General features: G+C 43.3%; 2 protein-coding genes across 5 annotated transcripts in view; one reads left to right on the forward strand and one right to left on the reverse strand.

The window, feature by feature from the left end:
* ZNF706 (zinc finger protein 706) overlaps nt 1–18,603 on the forward strand; it is a 664,654-nt gene that overhangs the window by 188,499 nt on the left and 457,552 nt on the right. The gene's annotated exons all lie outside the window — the stretch shown is intronic.
* Nucleotides 1–18,603, reverse strand: part of GRHL2 (grainyhead like transcription factor 2) — a 184,447-nt gene that overhangs the window by 16,085 nt on the left and 149,759 nt on the right. For both annotated transcript variants that reach the window (XM_050800695.1, XM_050800696.1), the window contains exons 13-14: nt 9,412–9,506; nt 4,132–4,217 (exon numbers count right to left, since the gene is read on the reverse strand). In XM_050800695.1, coding sequence (XP_050656652.1) covers nt 4,132–4,217; nt 9,412–9,506 — 181 coding nt within the window. The remainder of the gene's footprint in view (nt 1–4,131; nt 4,218–9,411; nt 9,507–18,603) is intronic.

The raw sequence follows: 18,603 nt of genomic DNA on the forward strand, positions 1-18,603 counted from the left end.
TTTTTTTTGAGACAGAGTCACTCTGTCACCCAGTCTGGAGTGTGGTGGCACAATCTCAGCTCACCGCAAACTCTGCCTCCCATGTTCAAGTGATTCTCTTGCCTCAGCCTCTTAAGTAGCTGGGACTACAGCACATGCCAACACACTCAGCTAATTTTTTTGGTAGAGACGGGGTTTCACCACGTTGGCCAAGCTGGTCTTGAGTTCCTCACAGTAATGAGTAGGGAACTATGTTTGTGTTTATGGGAAGCCATTTTCAACCAGTGACAGAGTTCAAAGTGATGGCCTCAGGTCAAGCATAAAATCTCTTGATTAATCACGTTTTCTTAAAAGTTAAGGTTTTTTCCTTTTCTACTCACTGAGCATTATTTCTGTCTATATAACTTTCCGCTGTTAAAAACTTTAAGCCCCCTCACAATGATATTATTTTGAAATTAAAAGTCAAAACAAAACATGGAGGCCAGGGTCACGTTGCCTTTTTGTCTTGAGACTTTGTTTAACGTGGGGCTTTGGACTGTGGGGCGTAAAGATCTTTCTTGGGAGCAGCTTTGTGCCTCTGGGCTCAGGAGAGAGGACCTCCCCACATGACTTCGGAGTTTCAGATGCAGATACCTGCACCATTTCCACAGCCCCGTGCCTCCTCTGAAATTTCAAATTTGTGGTATATTACATAATGGAATCATGAGTAAAAATAACATTCTGCCTTTTGGACTGTAGGAAAGGAGTACTTGAGAAATCCAAAATCTGAGGATTTCTACCCAAACAATGATTCAGTAACAAAGGCTAATTTAACTGTGGACTTGGTATATACCAGGGGCCAGGCAGAGTTTCAGATCTCTGTTGTCTCATTTAATCCTCACAACAATCCCACGAGGGAGGTAGTACTATCATTTCCATTTTAACAATGAAGAAGAGGTTAAGAAACTTGTCCAGCTAGCAAGAGGCACAGTCAGAAATTGAACACAGGTTTTCTGAGGCCAAGCCCATATGCTGACCCCTAAGCTATACTGTCTGTATAGTACACGTGTTTGTTTTATTTTACACACACACACACGCTACCAATATACATTTGTATATATCAATATAGATACACAATGTCATATTGCATATATTTATATTATACACATGCATATTACCAATATACGAGTGTGCACTGGTAAGTGTCACTATGGTAAAGTGTCATGCACTAGTAAGGTCCTGGTCTAAAGAGAACCCACACCCTGAAAGGAAACCCTGTCTTACCCCACCCAGGTCCCAAATAAACTTAGGGTAAAACTACAGTGAGCGGGAGCCACTGTTCTTGAAAATTCTATCACCTTATTTCACAGCATGCTTACGCCCTCGCTTACACAGAGCCTGCTGTCCTTCATGGCTGCCCCCAAGTTGGCGGGGCTGCTTTGTCATTCCAGACTGCATCACCCGAGGATCCTGGAGGAACTTCTCTTGCACAGCTTTCCCATTTGCATAACTTAGGAAGCAAGGAGATAGCTTGTGTTGGTGCTTCAGTGAAACCTTTTCTTTTTAGACATAAAGGGGAGATGAAATAAGAATTGCCCTAAGAAATCTGACCAGAGCCAGCCTAGGGAACCTGACTTTTCTGTGGCTTACAGGGTCAAAGGATACATCCCCACTCCTCACCCTGTACCTTCAGCTAACCAAAGTGAGGCAGGTGTAATGAGCTCCCACTAAAAGGGATCAACAGCCAGATGCTGCTGTGGCGGGCAGGGTAGGCAGAGGTTGCTGAACTACTGCTTAGATGGGAGTGAAGGTGACATTGAGTTCCACTGTGATCCAGTCCAACTCCATCTACAGAACACTTATACAACTGGTCAGATGCCATGGAAAGCAAAGAAAAGACACCAAGGAAAAAGGAAGAAATGGTCTAAATCAGAGGTTCCCGCACCTAGCTCATCTCAGAATATCCTCAGGAGCTCGTTAAAAGTAAAGGTTCCTGATCCCCACTTCCTCCCTTCCCTGATCTACCTGCAATTCAGAAGTATCAGAATCTCTAGAGTTGAAGTCAGAGAATATGCATTTAAGCGACCGCTTCTGTGGTTTTCAAATACCACGGTCCCAGTTAAGTCAGTTTTGGTAATATGGTCTTAAAGGCTAGACTGGAGTATGAAATTATCCAAAGTTGTCCAGAGAGGTCTGAATATTTTGTGAGCTTCCAGCTTAGTCTATCCTCTAGCGATCTTAGACTCATTTTAAAAATCTTGGTTTATTTTAAGAGATACAGATCATATCTTTGTGGCATTGATTTCTGTTTTTGTTTGTCCTTAATGTGAAGTAGATCCAGTAACAACAAACTCCATCCTATGAAAAAATCCTGTGTAACAAAAAAGATGACCTAACCCTCCATCAGTGTGTTTCTTAGACGGAGGTCCTTAGTGTTCTGCTTGGAATTGCTTCGGGACTTGTTAACAACAGATCACGGAGGGCAGCGCGATGACATCGATAACATTCCTACACAGTTTTAAAAACTTTCTGGTGAACAATGAATACTAGATAGACAGATAAATAGATATCACAATTCACCATTTTAACCATTTTAAAGCGTATTATTCAGTGCTGTTTAGTAGATTCACAATATTGTACAATCATCACCTCTATCTAATTCCACAACATTTTCATCCCTCCCAAAGAAAACCCATTAAGCAGATGCTCCACCTCCTACCCCCATCCTCTGGCAACCACTAACCTGCCTTTTGTCTCTACGGATTTGCTTATTCTGAACATGTTCTATAAATTGAATCATACCACATGTGGCTTTTTGAATCTGGCTGAGCAATTCCATGCCTTGGAACATACCCAAAAGAATTGGAAACAAGTATTCAAACCAAACTTGTCCATGAATGCTCATAGTAGCAGTATTCACAATAGCCAAAAGGTAGAAAAATTCCAATGTTCATCAACTGATAAATGGAAATACAAAATGTGGTATATTTACACAACGGAATATTATTTAATCATAAAAAGTGTGAAGTCCTGATTTATACTATAACACAAAGGAAGCTCAAAAAAGAGTATCCCAAATGAAAGAAATGCTGTGATTCCACTTCTAGGAACTATCCCATATAGTTTAACATTTGGCTTCATAAGCCAAGATTCTCCAATGTAGCAGTTTTCCGAACCAACCAATAATGTTGAACTGTGTTCCTGGCTCTATCACAACAAAAAAACAAATCTTCTACAATATAGTTGTATGGGGCAATGGTGGGGTGTGGGGGTGGGGGTGGGAGTGGAGGCAGTTAGAGAGTGTATTCAAAGTAGAGTTCTACTGAGGTTATATTCAGGTGAATAACATATAAACAAAATGTAAAATAACTTCTTGTGAGCCCAAGTTGGGTAATACTAGATAAGACCATGGGTAGGAAGAAAAAGTCTTACTGCAAATCACTATAATTCTGCATCATTTTTTTTTCTTTTTTTTTTTTTTTTTTTTTTTTTTGAGACAGAGTCTCGCTCTGTTGCCCAGACTGCAGTATAGTGGCGCGATCTCGGCTCACTGCAAGCTCCGCCTCCCGGGTTCACGCCATTCTCCTGCCTCAGCCTCCTGAGTAGCTGGGACTGCAGGCACCCGCCACCGCACCCAGCTAATTTTTTTATATTTTTAGTAGAGATGGGGTTTCACCATGGTCTCGATCTCCTGACCTCTTTATCCGCCCGCCTCCGCCTCCCAAAGTGCTGGGATTACAGGCGTGAGCCACCGCGCCCGGCTCATTTTTTTTTCTTAACCAAGAGATCATATTTTTATTTTGGACTACACCATCACGGCCAGCGAGACACTTTTTAATTATTTTTGTTTTGTATATATTTGGGAGTTAATCATATCTAATTTGGTTTCATACCAAGAGACAAGTGAGAACTCAGTTTCACCTTCCTCCACAGCATCTAACTGTGATTAGCCTTAAACTGACAGGGAATTGGCAGTTTTTCCGTTTCCTTCTCCTCAAGATGCTAATAAGCCTTGAGAGTAGTGAGATCAATGCCTCCACAAATCTCAGGTTTTTCTTGTTCTGTATAAAGCTCATTCTGAAGCCATCTCAGTGGCTGCACGTTAGTACATGGATTCCAGAGGAGAGGGAACACAGCAGGTTTCCTCGAGGCTGAAAGGAGCGTATGGCTTACCGCTTCCATCAGGCCCTTCACTGTGGGAGACTTCAACATCAACGCATCGAACACATCGTCAGTCTCCTTCCTCACGTACAAGAGCACTGGAAGAGAAGGGCAAGAGAGCCACGTGACCGAGGGGCTGCACAATTTCACAGCTACTCCAGGGAACTGTTTCCTATCACACAGGTGGTGGAGTCTGGCACCTCCTGCGAAGCCTCAGACCCCTGGTCCAGATAACATTCAACAAGGGTGACTGAGACATCTCCATAAACAACCTGTGGCTGGGGACTGTTAAGGAGTGATTCGATGAGATAAACCGACAACCTGGCCCTAAGATGCTTTGACACGAATGTTCCCATTGGAATTTCTCCAGAGGGGTATATGACGTCTCTTTCTGCAACCTCTTTCCTCTGTGTTATTTGTTCCTTTGACAAACATTACTGAATGCCCACCTGGGCCCATAGATTGTGTGTGCTAGGAGTTGGGGTTGTAGCAGTGTTAGTTAAATCATAGCTCCTGTCCTTAAGGAGACTGCAGTCCATTGAGAGAAGCAGGTGTTCCTCAGATACGCAGACAACTAGACACAGGGTTATGGAGGAAAACGACAGGAAACAGTCCTTATAGGGGCCTGGCCATGACCTGGAAGGGTTGGGGGAAGCTCCTTTAAGGTTCCCTTGAAGGAGAGATCCAGCCTGTGAATTGCGTGTGCATCAATGCAGGCAAGTGACTAGGTGGGGGCAGTGGGGAGAAAGGGAGAAGAGGGAGAGCAAACTCCAGGCAGATAACCAGCATGTGCACAGGCCTAGGAGGGAGACGGGACACTGTCCGAGCAAGGGGAGGAAGAGGAATAGGATGTGGAGTCCCACAGGGCTGGGTTTGACCCCAGAGCGCAACCCCTGCTGTGGGCCCTGGTCATTTAAACTCTCCAAGCCTTGGTCTTCTCTGTGAAACAGGGATAATAATATCTGCCTCGCAGGGCTACTGTGAGGGTTAAATGAAATAAAAGCCATGTGGCACGCTTAGCCCGGGGCCTGCAGTGGGGGAAGCAGTCGTCATGGTTCTACTGCCCTCAGTGAAGTGGAGTACAGCTTTTCTATTTATTTCTCTGAAAATAATATTCTGAATTTGAGAATGTAGAGAGTATGAGATAGTAGGGAGGTCTCGGCTATCTTTAAAGATGTGCATACTGAGGCAGAGAGAGGCTGAGACACTCCCCCAGGGTCCCACAGATGTGACAACTGCTGGCTGATGTTCCTTCTGCCAGCCTTGCCCTTTCTGCCTGTCCCCATCCTTACAGCAGTTGTGTTGCAGCTCAGCTCCCAGAATAAACTTGGAAGTGTCATTCAGAGGCCACCCTCATCCCCACTGAGTGGTCTCCCTCCTCCCAGGGATGTGGCCTCTGATTCTTACTTCAGAGGGAAGGAAGAGGGTTAAGGCTGAAGCCCCACGGCCATCCAAGAAAAATGCAGAGGTCAAAAAACCCTGCCAATTCTGGGTACCAGTGACACTCAGATACCAACAGAGCCATCAACCAGAAGAACAACGTTGAAGCTAGAAAATGAAATTAGCTCTCATCCAAACTCCCACCTCCTCCCCCTCCTCCCAATCCTGGGGGGACTCCATTAAAGCTGGTTGCTTCACAAGGGCCAAGTCTACACGGGTGCATGCGGCTTCTGCCTGCATTTCCTTTCTGCAGCCAGTGGATGTTCAGTTAGTATATGAAGAAAAGAAAAAAAAAGAAAAAGAAAATAATGAACAAGTATTGCTGAGTCTCTTGTCTTTACCAAATATAAAAGTAAAACACCAATTAAATAGATAGAATGTGTCTCCAAAGATTTCCAAATTTAGTTCTTTGGAAGGAATATTTTATAGCCTTCATTTCAGCTAAAATAATCGAATGACCTAGTGGCTATTATAAGAGGACGCAATGTTAGCAGCACAAGGAAAAATAATTAGAATACAGGACCTTAGTTACATCCAGATAAGGAAAATTAAAGTCAAGGAAAAAAGCCATTGGTTGCTGCTGCAGATAAACAGTCTATAATTCTCTCTGCAGCCCCCAACAGGAAAAAAGAAAAAAAGTAATTTCCAGCAGGCTGACCCCCAAAGTATATTCTTTTTCTTTGAGGCGGAGTCTTGCTGTCACCCAGGCTGGGGTGCAGTGGCATGATCTTGGCTCACAGCAACTTCTGCCTTCCAGGTTCAAGTGATTCTCATGCCTCAGCCTCCTGAGTAGCTGGGATTATAGGTGTGTGCCACCATACCTGACTCAGTTTTTGTACTTTTAGTAGAGAGGTGGTGTTACCACGTTGGCCAGGCTGGTCTCGAACTCCTGGCCTCAAGTGATCCACCCGTCTCAGCCTCCCAAAGTGCTGGGATTACAGGCATGAGCTACCAAGCCTGGTCCCCCAAACCATATTCTATTATGAGCACTGCTTCCACTGGATTTACAAATCTCTTCTTTTGAAATTGTGGTCTTTGAAATGATATGGCTGCTCTTCTTGCTTCAGGTGTGGCTGGAAAGTGTTAAAGGGAGCATTGTGCCGTGTTGATGGGCCTCCGAGAGGCACCAGGCAGGGCAGCTCCACCGTTCCCCTGCTGGGCCTGTTGACAGCAACTCCCAAGGTGTGCTGGGCTCACAGTCCACCCCCACAGCTTTCCCAGGGAGCCAGCTTTCATTACTCTGTGTCTGTGGCAGAGCGACTGAAATAATCACTCTGCTGATAGTCGCAAGAACAACCATCATGCATCCCAGACATTGTGCAGCCAAAGGCAGGCGGCCACACGGGCAGCCCCCAAGGGACTCCCACCCAGTCACCTCGACAAATAGCCACAAAGGCAAAAACCAATAATCACGGTGTTGGTAATAATTATGCCCATTCTCTCTCTTGGAGAACTTCTAATAAATAAACAACAGGCAAAGTCATTGAGCCTCATTCCCCTACTTGTCAAAGACCAGCTCAGTGGATGCTCCAAGCAAGGGGCCCAGGAACTCCACTGACCTTTTCCAGAGAAAAGTCACTCCTGGGGAAAGTGCCCTTTATTGCTGGAAGGCTACAGCGCCCTCATGTGTCTGTGATTCAGATGTTTCAAAGGCCACAGCCCAATACAATTTCTAGTGGCAATTTTTGTGCTGGTTTCACAATCTCAAAATAATCTGAAAAACAGTCTTTGGATTAACCTCCAAGCACTCTGTATGAAGGCTAGCCATAATTAATTTCACCTGTGTGATTCTGTGATTCCTAATGTCCATGTTACTGCCCTGACTCTATAGAAAAGGCATCCAAGAGTGAAGTTCAAATGTACTGGAATATTTGATGGTGAGTCTGTGAAATTAGAAATTTTTTTAAAGGTTTGGCTGGGCATGGTGGCTCACACCTGTAATCCCAGCACTTTGGAAGGCCGAGGTGGGCAGATCACTTGAGCTCAGGAGTTCAAGACCAGCCTGGCCAACATGGTGAAACCTTATCTCTACCAAAAAATTAGCCAGGCATGGTGTCATGTGGCTGCGGTCCCAGTTACTCAGGAGGCTGAGGTGGGATGATCACCTGAGAGTGGCAGGCGGAGGCTGCAATGAGCTGAAATCACACCACTGCCCTCCAGCCTCGGTGACAATGAGACTCTGTCTCAAAAAAATAAATTTTTTTAAAAGAAATTTTTGTAAAGGTTTAAATGTTTCTAATGTAGCATTTATGCATTTATGCTGTTTCAATCCAATAGTGAAGCACTAATTACTTATCCACAGTTATGATAATATCACTTAACTAGTTACTAATAATAAAAACTAACAGTTACAACAGTGAACACAGAGTGCTGCCTATGTGGGAGGTACCTGCCTGAAGCGTCTCCCAGGTGTTAACTCCTCAGTCCTCACACAGCTCTATGAGGACAGCACTCCTGCCATCTCCTTTTTACAGATGAGGACGCCGAGGAGCAGAAGTGTGAGGAACCCCTCCAAGGTCACACAACTGTGGGTGGCTGTGGCAGGCTACAGAGGGGTTCTCTTGACCACAATGCAAATCCCATTACAACAAACAGGAAAAAAATAAAATTTCTCAATAACAAAGTACTTAAGCCTATGCAGATGTTGGGCATATTTAACATGGAGAACTGACTCATTAAAAGTCTGCACAGCACTTTGGGAGGCTAAGGCGGGTGGATCACGAGGTGAAGAGATCGAGACCATCCTGGCCAACATGGTGAAACCCCGTCTCTACCAAAAATACAAAAATTAGCTGGGCGTGGTGGCGCGTGCCTGTAGTCCCAGCTACGCGGGAGACTGAGGCAGAAGAATTGCTTGAACCCAAGAGGTGGAGGTTGCAGTTAGCCAAGAGCATGCCACTGCACCCCAGCCTGGCAACAGAGCAAGACTTTGTCAAAAAAAAAAAAAAAAAATCTGTACTGCTGGTAGACTCAGGCAGGAGGATAGCTTGAGTTCACAAGTTTGAGACCTGGGCAACATATTGAGACCTCATCTCTACAAAACATTAGACAAATTAGCCAGACATGGTGGTACATGCCTGTAGTCGCAGCTGCTCAGGAGGCTGAGGTGGGAGGATAGCTGAAAGCCAGCAGGTCGACGCTGCAGTGAGCTGTGATTGTGCTACTGCACTACCTCCTGGGTGACAGAGCAAGACCCTGTCTCCCCCCCCCAAAAAAAGAAAAAAATCCAATACTGGTAGGTCTTGGGTCTCTATAAGCCTCCTCAGTGTTGGCTGCATCAGGATATTGGGGGAAATGTGCACCCACACACTTTCCTCTTACTCCAAGGAAGGGCATGGAATCGTATACGGTATTGACATGTTGGGCAAGACATGAACACAGTCAAGCTTTGTTTCTTACCCTCTTGGTGAAGCAGAATAAGACCCTTGACTGGGAGAAAATGAGTAAGTGGTGATGCCACAGAAACCTGAGGCTCATTTATTTGGGTGAGATGAATTGTTTGCATGTATCAAATGAGGCTCAATCGCTAGTTCTTATGAGGTGTGACTGTCACATCCACACAGCAAGAGTTTCATTCTTAACCTTGTACCCGGCTGCTTGATGAGTCTGTTTATTCATTACGTTCTCCCAAGGCAAAGGAAAGAACTAGCACCCAGGAATAACAAATGTTTCCTTAAGGTGTTGAAAGGACAGAGTTTAAAGCAAAGGAGAAGACTGTGGACTTCCTGTGTGAAGAGAAAGTCACCAGGCTGGCACAGAGCCATGGGGGCCTGGGCAAGAGGGCTGCAAACTCTTCTTGGGAGAGACACCCCGCATCCCTTCTGGGAGGGCATGCCCCAGCAGGAGAGATACCTCGCTTTGTCCCTTCTTCTTTCATCTGCTTTGAAGGCACTGGACCAAACTCCTCTTCCATGGGCCTGAACATCCGTTTAACCAGGACACTGCCGCTAGAAAAGATAAGCAGAAATCCTTAAGTAAAACAAGCGAGGTGTCAAAACACACATTCATGTACGTGTCAGTTTCTATCTTTTCCTTTGCTTATACCATCCCTATGCTCTATAACCGGATCCACTCGCCAACCTCCTCTTCCCCTTGCAGGTCCCAAGCAATCCCTGTCTGAAGCAGCACACACACCACTATCTTTAGGGCATGGACCTAGCGTGCTTCCCACTGCGGAATATGGATCCACAAAGGTGAGACTTCAAAAGTGGGTTTTCCCCACTCCGTCCTACACCTATCCCTTCTTTCTGCTCAAGATCGGGCCTGGGGGGAAGTAAATCCCTGGCGTCCGTATGGTGTTCAAGTCACATCAGCCCCTCACAACCGGCTGAGGCCTGGGTGACCTCCTCCCTTTTGCCAGCCCTCTTGGGAGGAACAGCAGAGACCTCTGGAAATGCTGTCAGCCTGACGTGAGTTCTGTGATGTGGCTTTCCTGCCTTCCTGCATTCTACCTCTCCATCTGGCTGCAGCAGATGAGACTGCAGTGGTGGAAGTTCCTTAGACACCCAGACCTCACTGCCCAGGCCTTTGCTCTTTCTCAGGAGAGGTTTGCAGTCCCCTTTCCCAGAAGCCTGTGGTGCTGAGGCCTTGCGTGTCCCCAGCTTGGCCGGTTCTGATGTTTCTGCATTTCCTCCCACAGTCCCTGTCCATTCCGGGTATCCTAAGCAAGGGGAGGAATTTTTTTTTTTTTTTTTTTTTCTGAGAGAGAAACAGAAACTGAGAGGATAGAAGTCATTGATAATGAGAAAATGTCCCCGAATGGAATCTGTTTTTCAAACCTTCAAGGGAACAGATGCAGGTTTTTAGAAATTTTTAGTGTCTCTGAAGATTCCTGGGACCCAGTGCTGATCACAATCCCAAAAGACACAATCCCAGGTGCCATGATCCTGAATGTTGAAATCCCAAAAATACGACGTGAGGGATTTTAGACTTCAGGGCTTTTGATCTTTTGAGATTTCAACATTCAGGATTAAGGCCCAAGCTTCCAGGGGCCAGGCACGTGAAACAATGCGAGATGGGTAGCTCCGCACAGCTGTTAAGACAGGAACTCTGAGACCACATGACCTCGGTTTAAATCCCCGCCTTATAATTTGCTATAGGAGCCTGGACCAGTTCCTCAACTTTCTTGGGCCTCAGTCTCCTTATCTTTAAAAGGAGGCTGTTAAGAAAATTGAATAAATCCCCATGTGTAAAGCACTCAAGGCTCCCTGATACATAGTAAGCGCTCTTCAAGTGTTAGATGAAGATGATGAAGATGATGATGATGACAACAACAAGTTGGAGAGATTAGAGGAAGAGAGACCTTGAGAAGAGTAAACAAGGCAGACAGTTTGAAAGATGTTCGAGTTTCCATTTACCATCAGATAGCAGACATCCCAAACAGCCACTTTGGTCACCTGAAGGACTAATGTTGGTAAAGCTCCCTGCATGGGAGATTGACAGTATTATTAGTCCCAAGCTTTCAAGATCATGCAAAACCTTCAACTCTCCATCAGCATTATTGTCATTATGAAGTTATGTATCAATTCTCAAGTGAAGTTAATGGTAGCGTCTAGTGGTAAAAAGAGCACATGGTATATGGCCGGGCATGGTGGCTCACGCCTATAATCCCAACACTGTGGGAGGCTGAGGCGGGAGGATCACTTGAGGTTGAGAGGTCAAGACCAGCCTGGTCAACATGGTGAAACCCTGTCTGTACTAAAAATACAAAAATTAGCTGGAGGTGGTAGCGCACGCCTGTAATCCCAGCTACTCTGGGGGCTGAAGCAGGAGAATTGCTAGAACTCGGGAGGCAGAGGTTTCAGTGAGCTGAGATCTCACCAGCCTGGGTGATACAGCAAGACTCCATCTCAAAAAAAAAAAGAAGCACATGGTATAAAACTGTGAACAGTCCCCAAAGTATTTCTGTTAAGTCTAACAGTGTAAGTTATTAAACCAATGCTGCTTTAATTTACCTTCTCATACTAGCTGGTCTAAAAGGTATATCTGTCCTTCAAAGTCCTTAATAAGACTTCAGATGTTACAAAGCACATTTCTCCTCTGTCACTGAAGTCTTACGAGCACCCTTAAGCCAGCCGAGGCAAGGACTAATTTTATCCCATTTCAGTGATAACAAGAGGTGCAGTGCGTTCAGTGTCAAATGCAGGGCAATGTAACTGATATGTGAAACAGGCTGTTCAGAGAAGCACCTTTGAGGAAGCGACCTCATGATAAAGCTATTCAATAACCCTGAGATAATGAGGAAGGGTATGAGAAATGCTCTTCAGTGTCAGCATCCTCTTCATTTATTTCCTAGTAAGTCAGACTATAGAAACAACTAGAGAAAAAATATAAAACCCAGATCCCAGCTGAAGGTGGTAACTTATTAAAGATTTTAGGGCAGTGTTCCCTCCACCTTCCTCTCACTATGTTGTCATAAAAGCAGGTCTGTTACTCTGTCCATCTTGGAACTGAAGTGACCACGGCCTCAGGGCTAGAAGATTTAAAAACCCATTCACAGCAGTCAGTGACCAGTAGGTTAATAATGGGTAAATAGCCTGAAATATCACCAGACACTCCATCATGCTGTGTGAGGGTTCCTAACCTAGTGACTTTCTTTTTCACCAAGCAAGATTTATTTATATTTTTCCAGTTCTGCTGACTTTTGGTAGCACCCTGTTCTGAACCATGACCAACTCTGCCATTAAAATAACATCTTGGATAAACCACATTTCTTCTGGGAGTTCAAAAATGCTTTTTCACACTTTCAAATCTGTAAACTCAGTAGGAGTGAATAAGTTTGTGTGGCTCAAATTCAACTGTTTCATTTATTTTCAAAGCAAGGCAAGAAAAGAAGGGCAGCTATGACTGCCCCATTTGACAGAAGAAGAAAGCAAATTTCAGGTCTCCTGATGCCCAGTCCAATTGCAGCCCGCCCTCTGTAGCTGTGGGTTCCACATCCATTCTTATAGCTTCAACCAACCACAATAAAAAAATTCAGAAAAAAATTGCATCTGTACTGGACATGTACAGACTTTTTTTCCTTATCATTAGTCCCAAAACAATATAGTATATCAATTACTTACACAGAATTTGTGAAGGATTAGGTATTATAAATAATCTAGAGATGATTTAAGGGAGGACGTGTGTCAGTTATATGCAAATACCACGCCATTTTATACCAGAGACTCTTCTTCAGTCTGTGAATTTTGGTATCCGTGGGAGGTCCTGAGGCCAATCTTCCACAAATACTGAGGGATACATGTACCACAGAAGGACCGGAGAGCAAGAAAAAGGTGCTTTCTCTGACATCAATTTCCACCTCCCTGGCACAATATGGGGTTATTATGTAGAATGATTCTAGGCTCAACAGCACATTCGGCCATTACCTTGTAGGATCAACTCAGGAAAAGCAAGTCCCTGAGGTGTAAAGGTAGTGTTAAGTTTCATCAGAAAAACAGTGGGAAGGTGTCAGGTCTGAACCAAGGATCTCTGGCCAAACCTGTAAAAGGCAAGGTTGCAGCCTACCTGCCAGGGTCAACTTCACTAGGCATTGTTTGCCTACTGAGGAGGTGCCCAAGAAGAGGAAAGAATGGGGTTGCAGGCACCACGGAGACGTAGTTTGCCTATTTCTCAACTCTGCTTGTGGCCTATGTATGCTGTTACCATGAATGCCCTACCTAAATGGAAGTCCCTTGCCCATGTTATCCTCAGAAAAGAAGTCATCTTATATTCAAAGCTGCACAAAGTCTTTCACATTATGAAGTAGGGTCTAAATCCATTTATTTTCAATGAATTACTCTTTGGGGAAGAACTTAGCCCAAAATGATTTCAATCAATGCTGCTTTAGGATGTTTAATAGAAATCATTTGAGAGAATCAGTAAAAAACCAAAAACAAACAAAAAACACACAACATACATTTAGTAACTATTAGTGAATTATGAGCTCAAAATTGCAAGTCATAAAAAACTAGGTCAGTAGGCCCCAGAGGAATCATTTTCAAAGGTAATATAGATATTTCTGTTTCCTGCTAAAATGTTATAGCTTGTGGCAGACCAATGTTCCAGCCAAGAAGACTTGAAAAACTGTTGAAAAAAAATTTTTAAATCTTATTGAAGGTATTGGAGAGCTGCTGATGAGGCAGCTGGAACCTGAGGAGCTGAAATCTACTGCAGAGAGGTGAGCTGATCATCAGTGACAACTTCTTCTCTCAAAGCACTTGCCAGTTCTTGGTGGGGTGTAGAAGATGAGGCTCAGACCTAAAGGCAAGGATGCTTTCATAGCTTTCAGCAATCTCCTAGTGTTTGAGAAACAAAAATTGGGGTTTAGGATTACAAAGGTACCCAGAATTTATTGTCAAACTTCCAGAGAGAAGGGAGGTACAGAGAAGTGAGCCAGACACTCTGTAGTATTTCAGTGAAAGCATTTGCCGAGTTCTTAAGCTGCATAGGACAAGAGAATAAGTTATGCAAAAAGCCCTTGAAAAATCATTGAAGAGGTTTTGGCAGTCTCATCACCCTAAGGAGTCAAAAATCAGGTTATCAGGCCTCACCAAAGAAAAAGACCCATAGTAAGTCCCTCATAACTACAACCTAGGGTGAGCCAGAAGTAGTTTGAGGCTAATACAAACTACATCTCAGGTTTGGGTCAGCTCTGCCCCTGACTCAGTTATAGTGATCTGCACCCACTGAGGCAGCATAACTTTCATAAGAAAGAAATATGATCATATACAATCTCCATAATTTGTATATACATTGTCTACCATTAAATCAATGTTTATCAAGCAGACTAATAAACAGGACCAAAAGAAAAACAGACAGTAGAAACAGACCCACATATAACATTTATATCAGTTATTTGAGGTAAAAAGTAACTTCAGTGATGAGAAAGGACCTAATGTTGAAGGTGAATTGTGAAGAATTTCAGTAAGCGTATTTCACAAAATGTGATAGATATTTCTAAACTATACAACATGTTTTTATTTAAATGTATGTGTAATTAAATTAGCAAAAGGTAGTATCAGTAAATCATTGACTCTTTTGGCTATATCTATAAAGGTTTACCTATTTAGACTGGCCTAAAAACTTTATGTCTTCATCTTCTCCTTGGGAAATTGGGGACATTGCCCACTATTTTTAATCACTTTATATTCAGGTATATTTGGTAATGCATAACCCACCACCTCCTACGTTTCATGGTTTGCTTGGCATCCCTGGCAACTTTATCAAAGAAAAGCACTTGATTCTCTGGAAAATCATTCCTCTAAGAGAAATAGTACAGGACTCTAGAAGAATTTTATTTTGTAATCCCATAAAAACTGATAATAAACACAGAGTGATGAGTTTTTAGATTTAACATTATGTTGATTAAATGCACTCACTGTTGATTGGTTAATAATCTCTGACTCCCCAAAAAGGCAATAAATTCTAGCCAAAATGTTTGATTCCATGGAAGATGAGCAGGATCTTGGTCTCCTATTCTCAACAACGCTATGATCGAGCTCATGGTTTAGTCTGGCAGTGTCTACAGGACCTCCCTCCTGCAGGAGAGGCAGGGCCCTCTGCTGCAGACACTCAGAGCCTCATGAGTGAAGTCACTTCAGAAGCCAACTCTCAGAATGGTGTGAGACCAACCTTGGGGGTGACCTGTCCAACGTTTACCTTCTTCTGGCTCTTGTTTTCCTAAAGTCTCAACCATTGACGAGATTATACATGGTGGTTCCAAGGGAGATAATGGTATGTGATGTGCCTTTAAGAAGCATGGGAGAAAATAAATTCTTGGAGAGAGTTGCGGTCTGAGCATCCCAAGCAGCCTGGAAATGGTAAGATCATGAAGAGAAACCACTGACCTCTGAACACACGATCACCCAATCTTACAAGGATCCTAGTGCCCCAAATGCAGTGTAGAAGCCACAGAGCTGCTTGACTTGAAGGGGTCTTGCTGCAGGCTGGAAAAAGAGGACCTCAGCGGGACCCACTGAGGACAGAGGATCAGAGCAAGAGGGGTTTCCAAGAAACCAGAGGCCAGATGTAGATGAAGACCAGATCTCCAAAAATAATGGAAATAGAATTTATCATCATGCATGCTATTTGCATATCAACTTGCATATTATTTCAGAGGGTTTAAAGCCTGCCCCTCTTTCTCCGTAAGAGACATCCATAAATTCCACATTAAAGGACTATTCTCTATGGAAAAAGTATTTGTTTAGCTGCTTCTTTCTTTTCATCTCTATCTCCCTCTCTTCCATTTCTCAATTAAGTATCATTTTTTTCATGGTCAGAATAGGAATCTTAACAATAACAATAGCTATGACTTAAAAAAAATCAAATTCCATGTGTCAGGACATTCTATACATTAATGCTTATAATAACGCTAGCAGGTGGGTATTATTATCCTGCTATTTTTAGATGAGAAAAATGAGACTCTAAAAGATTGTTATTTTAAGTTAAGAACTTCTAAGATCAAAACCAGATTCAAATTATGGTGACTAACATGATATTTTTTAAAACCCCAAGTGATTTGATTGTGCAGCAAGAGACCTGGCGTTGAGAACTGCTGTCCAAAAGACTCTATTTCTAACTGCCATATTCCCTGCCTACCAGACTAGAAATGCAGAGAAGTCAACACATCTGCGTGATTGTGGGGTTACCAGGAGAGGGGCTCTTGTGTGTTATATCCTCAGTCTGGTCATTGTGTGAGTGATGATTTTAAGCACTCATTTGCATACTTGAACACGAATGTGAGCATTAATTAATGTATTAATCAACATGGCAGGGAGAGGAAAGAATGTGGCCAATGAGCAGTCCTGATGGAAGTTGTACAAATACCCGTGAAGCTGGCACTCCTTAAGGTTAGGTGAACACTTATGGTGGCCTCAGATCTGCTCCCCTCTGCTAGACACACTCATCTGGGCTTGTCACAGTCTAGGTCCTACACTCCAAGGAATGAACCAAGGGTGTGCCTTTGTCAAGGCCGGAAAGCTATCTCAGCGAGGGCCTGTCTCTTGATGCCTACTTTGTAGCCGCAGTTTGAGAATTAAGAGGATTAGACAGTAGAGCATCATGGCTAAAAGCCAGTGATGGGAAATACAGCGAGACCCAGGTTTAAATCCTGCCTCTATCACTTACCAGCTGTGTGTCTTTGAACAAGTCTCCTAATCTCTTGAAGCCTCAGTGTCCTCATTATAAAATGGGAGTCATGGGAAGTCTGGGAGAATTCAATGAGATCTTGCATAAAGCACTTAGCACAGTGCCTAGCCAAGGTATCCAGTCATGTTAATTATTACTTTTACACATCACTATAGCCACACACCTACCATGTCTTAACACTCAGGCTCCAACACTATTCATGTCACTCATTCAAACTCTAGTGTGATGTGTAAGAGCAAAAGATGCAGGCCTTGGGCCTCATGTTTGTACAATAACACAGGGTGAGCCAAGACAGAGAAGCCAAACCAATGGAGTTACAAGTAGGTCGATGGCCATCTAACTGCAGTCAGCTTGCAAGGAAGGACAGTTTGAGGTGAGAGAGATTTACAACTGAGGTCTGCACATCAAGGAGCTTTCAGGATCTCAGACCCTTCTCACTCATAATACTAAGTTTTCCCATGAAAACAATAGCATGTTACTGTTGGATGGAATCTTCGAGATCTTATGCAAGATCCTCAATGTCAAATTAAGGAAACCAAAGCCCAGAGATCAAGGAGCTGGCCCAAGGCTTTACATTAGTAAGCGGTAGCCCAGGAGTGGAACTCGGGCTTCCTGAGCTCAGAGTCAATGTTGTTTCTGTGACTCCACATTGTGCCTCATTAAACATGGGAATTACTGATTAGAATTGACAGTGCTAGTCATTTCTGTTCATTCTAACCACTGGGAATATATTATGTATGTGCCAAGATAGAAAGAACAGTCTAATTAGGTATTTAGAAGATTTAGAACTCAGAATTTAGAGGTTAAGTGCTGGATGAGGTTCTGCTCCTCATCAGCTAGGGAATCATTTGACTCCTTTGAGATTTTCTGTCTTTTAGGATAGAAGGTGGCAAACTTTTTCTGCAAAGGGGCAGGCAATATTTAGACTTTGCAGGCCATATGGTCTCTGTTGTAACTATTCAACTCTGCTGCTGTAGCAGCAAAGATGCCACAGACAATACATAAATGAATTGACACAGCTGTTTCCAGTAGCACTTTACTTAAGAACACTTGGATTTTATTTAATTTTCATGTCACACAATATTATTCTTCTTTTGAATTCTTTTCAACCATTGAAAAAAATGTAAAAACCATTTGTAGTTTGCAGACGATACTAAAACAGGCAGTGGGCCTGATTTGGTCCTCTGGCTATAGTTTGCCAACCTCTGCTCTAGGAATAAACTCAGCAATATCTGCTCCATTTTGCCAACTGTGAAATGTTTTGTAAGTAAATATATTAATTATATAAGAATAGGGAAGCCCTGGTTTGACTGTAGCTTGAAGAAAAAAGATGTAAAGATTTTAGTGACACATATGTAATGCAACCAAGAACATAAAGTAGCTATTGAAAATGCATGTAGTTCTAGATTGCTTTGAGTATAAAATAGCATCCAGGTCCTAAGAAGAAATCTTCCAATATAATCTGCAACTCACGTGGTTCAGAACATATATTTATTCTGATCCAGCCAATTTTAAGGAGACTACTAACAAATTTAGTAGTATACCTGGGAGGGAAATTAAAATGTTGAGAAGTAAAACTATATTTTACCAAGAACAGTTGTAGGGAGGAAGGGGATGTTTGAATGATGAGGGAAGATGAGACTTATCCAGAGAGCAGAGCTAAGACCAATGGTAGAAGTCAAAAGAAGGTAGACATCAGCTCAACAGACAAAAGAACTCCCTAAGAGCTGGAATTGTCCAATAGTGTGATGAGCTATCTCACACACATGAACTCTCCATCACTGGGAATTTTCAAGTAGAAAATGGCTGACTGCTTGTCAAATAGGTGGCATAGCTCTTACCATCATCTACGAGGGGAGGTCAGCTAAATGACCTTAAAGTTTCCTTTTGGCCCTAAAATTCTGAGTCTACAAACTG

This window comes from Macaca thibetana, chromosome 8 (assembly GCF_024542745.1).
Source record: "Macaca thibetana thibetana isolate TM-01 chromosome 8, ASM2454274v1, whole genome shotgun sequence".
Taxonomy (NCBI): domain Eukaryota; kingdom Metazoa; phylum Chordata; class Mammalia; order Primates; family Cercopithecidae; genus Macaca; species Macaca thibetana.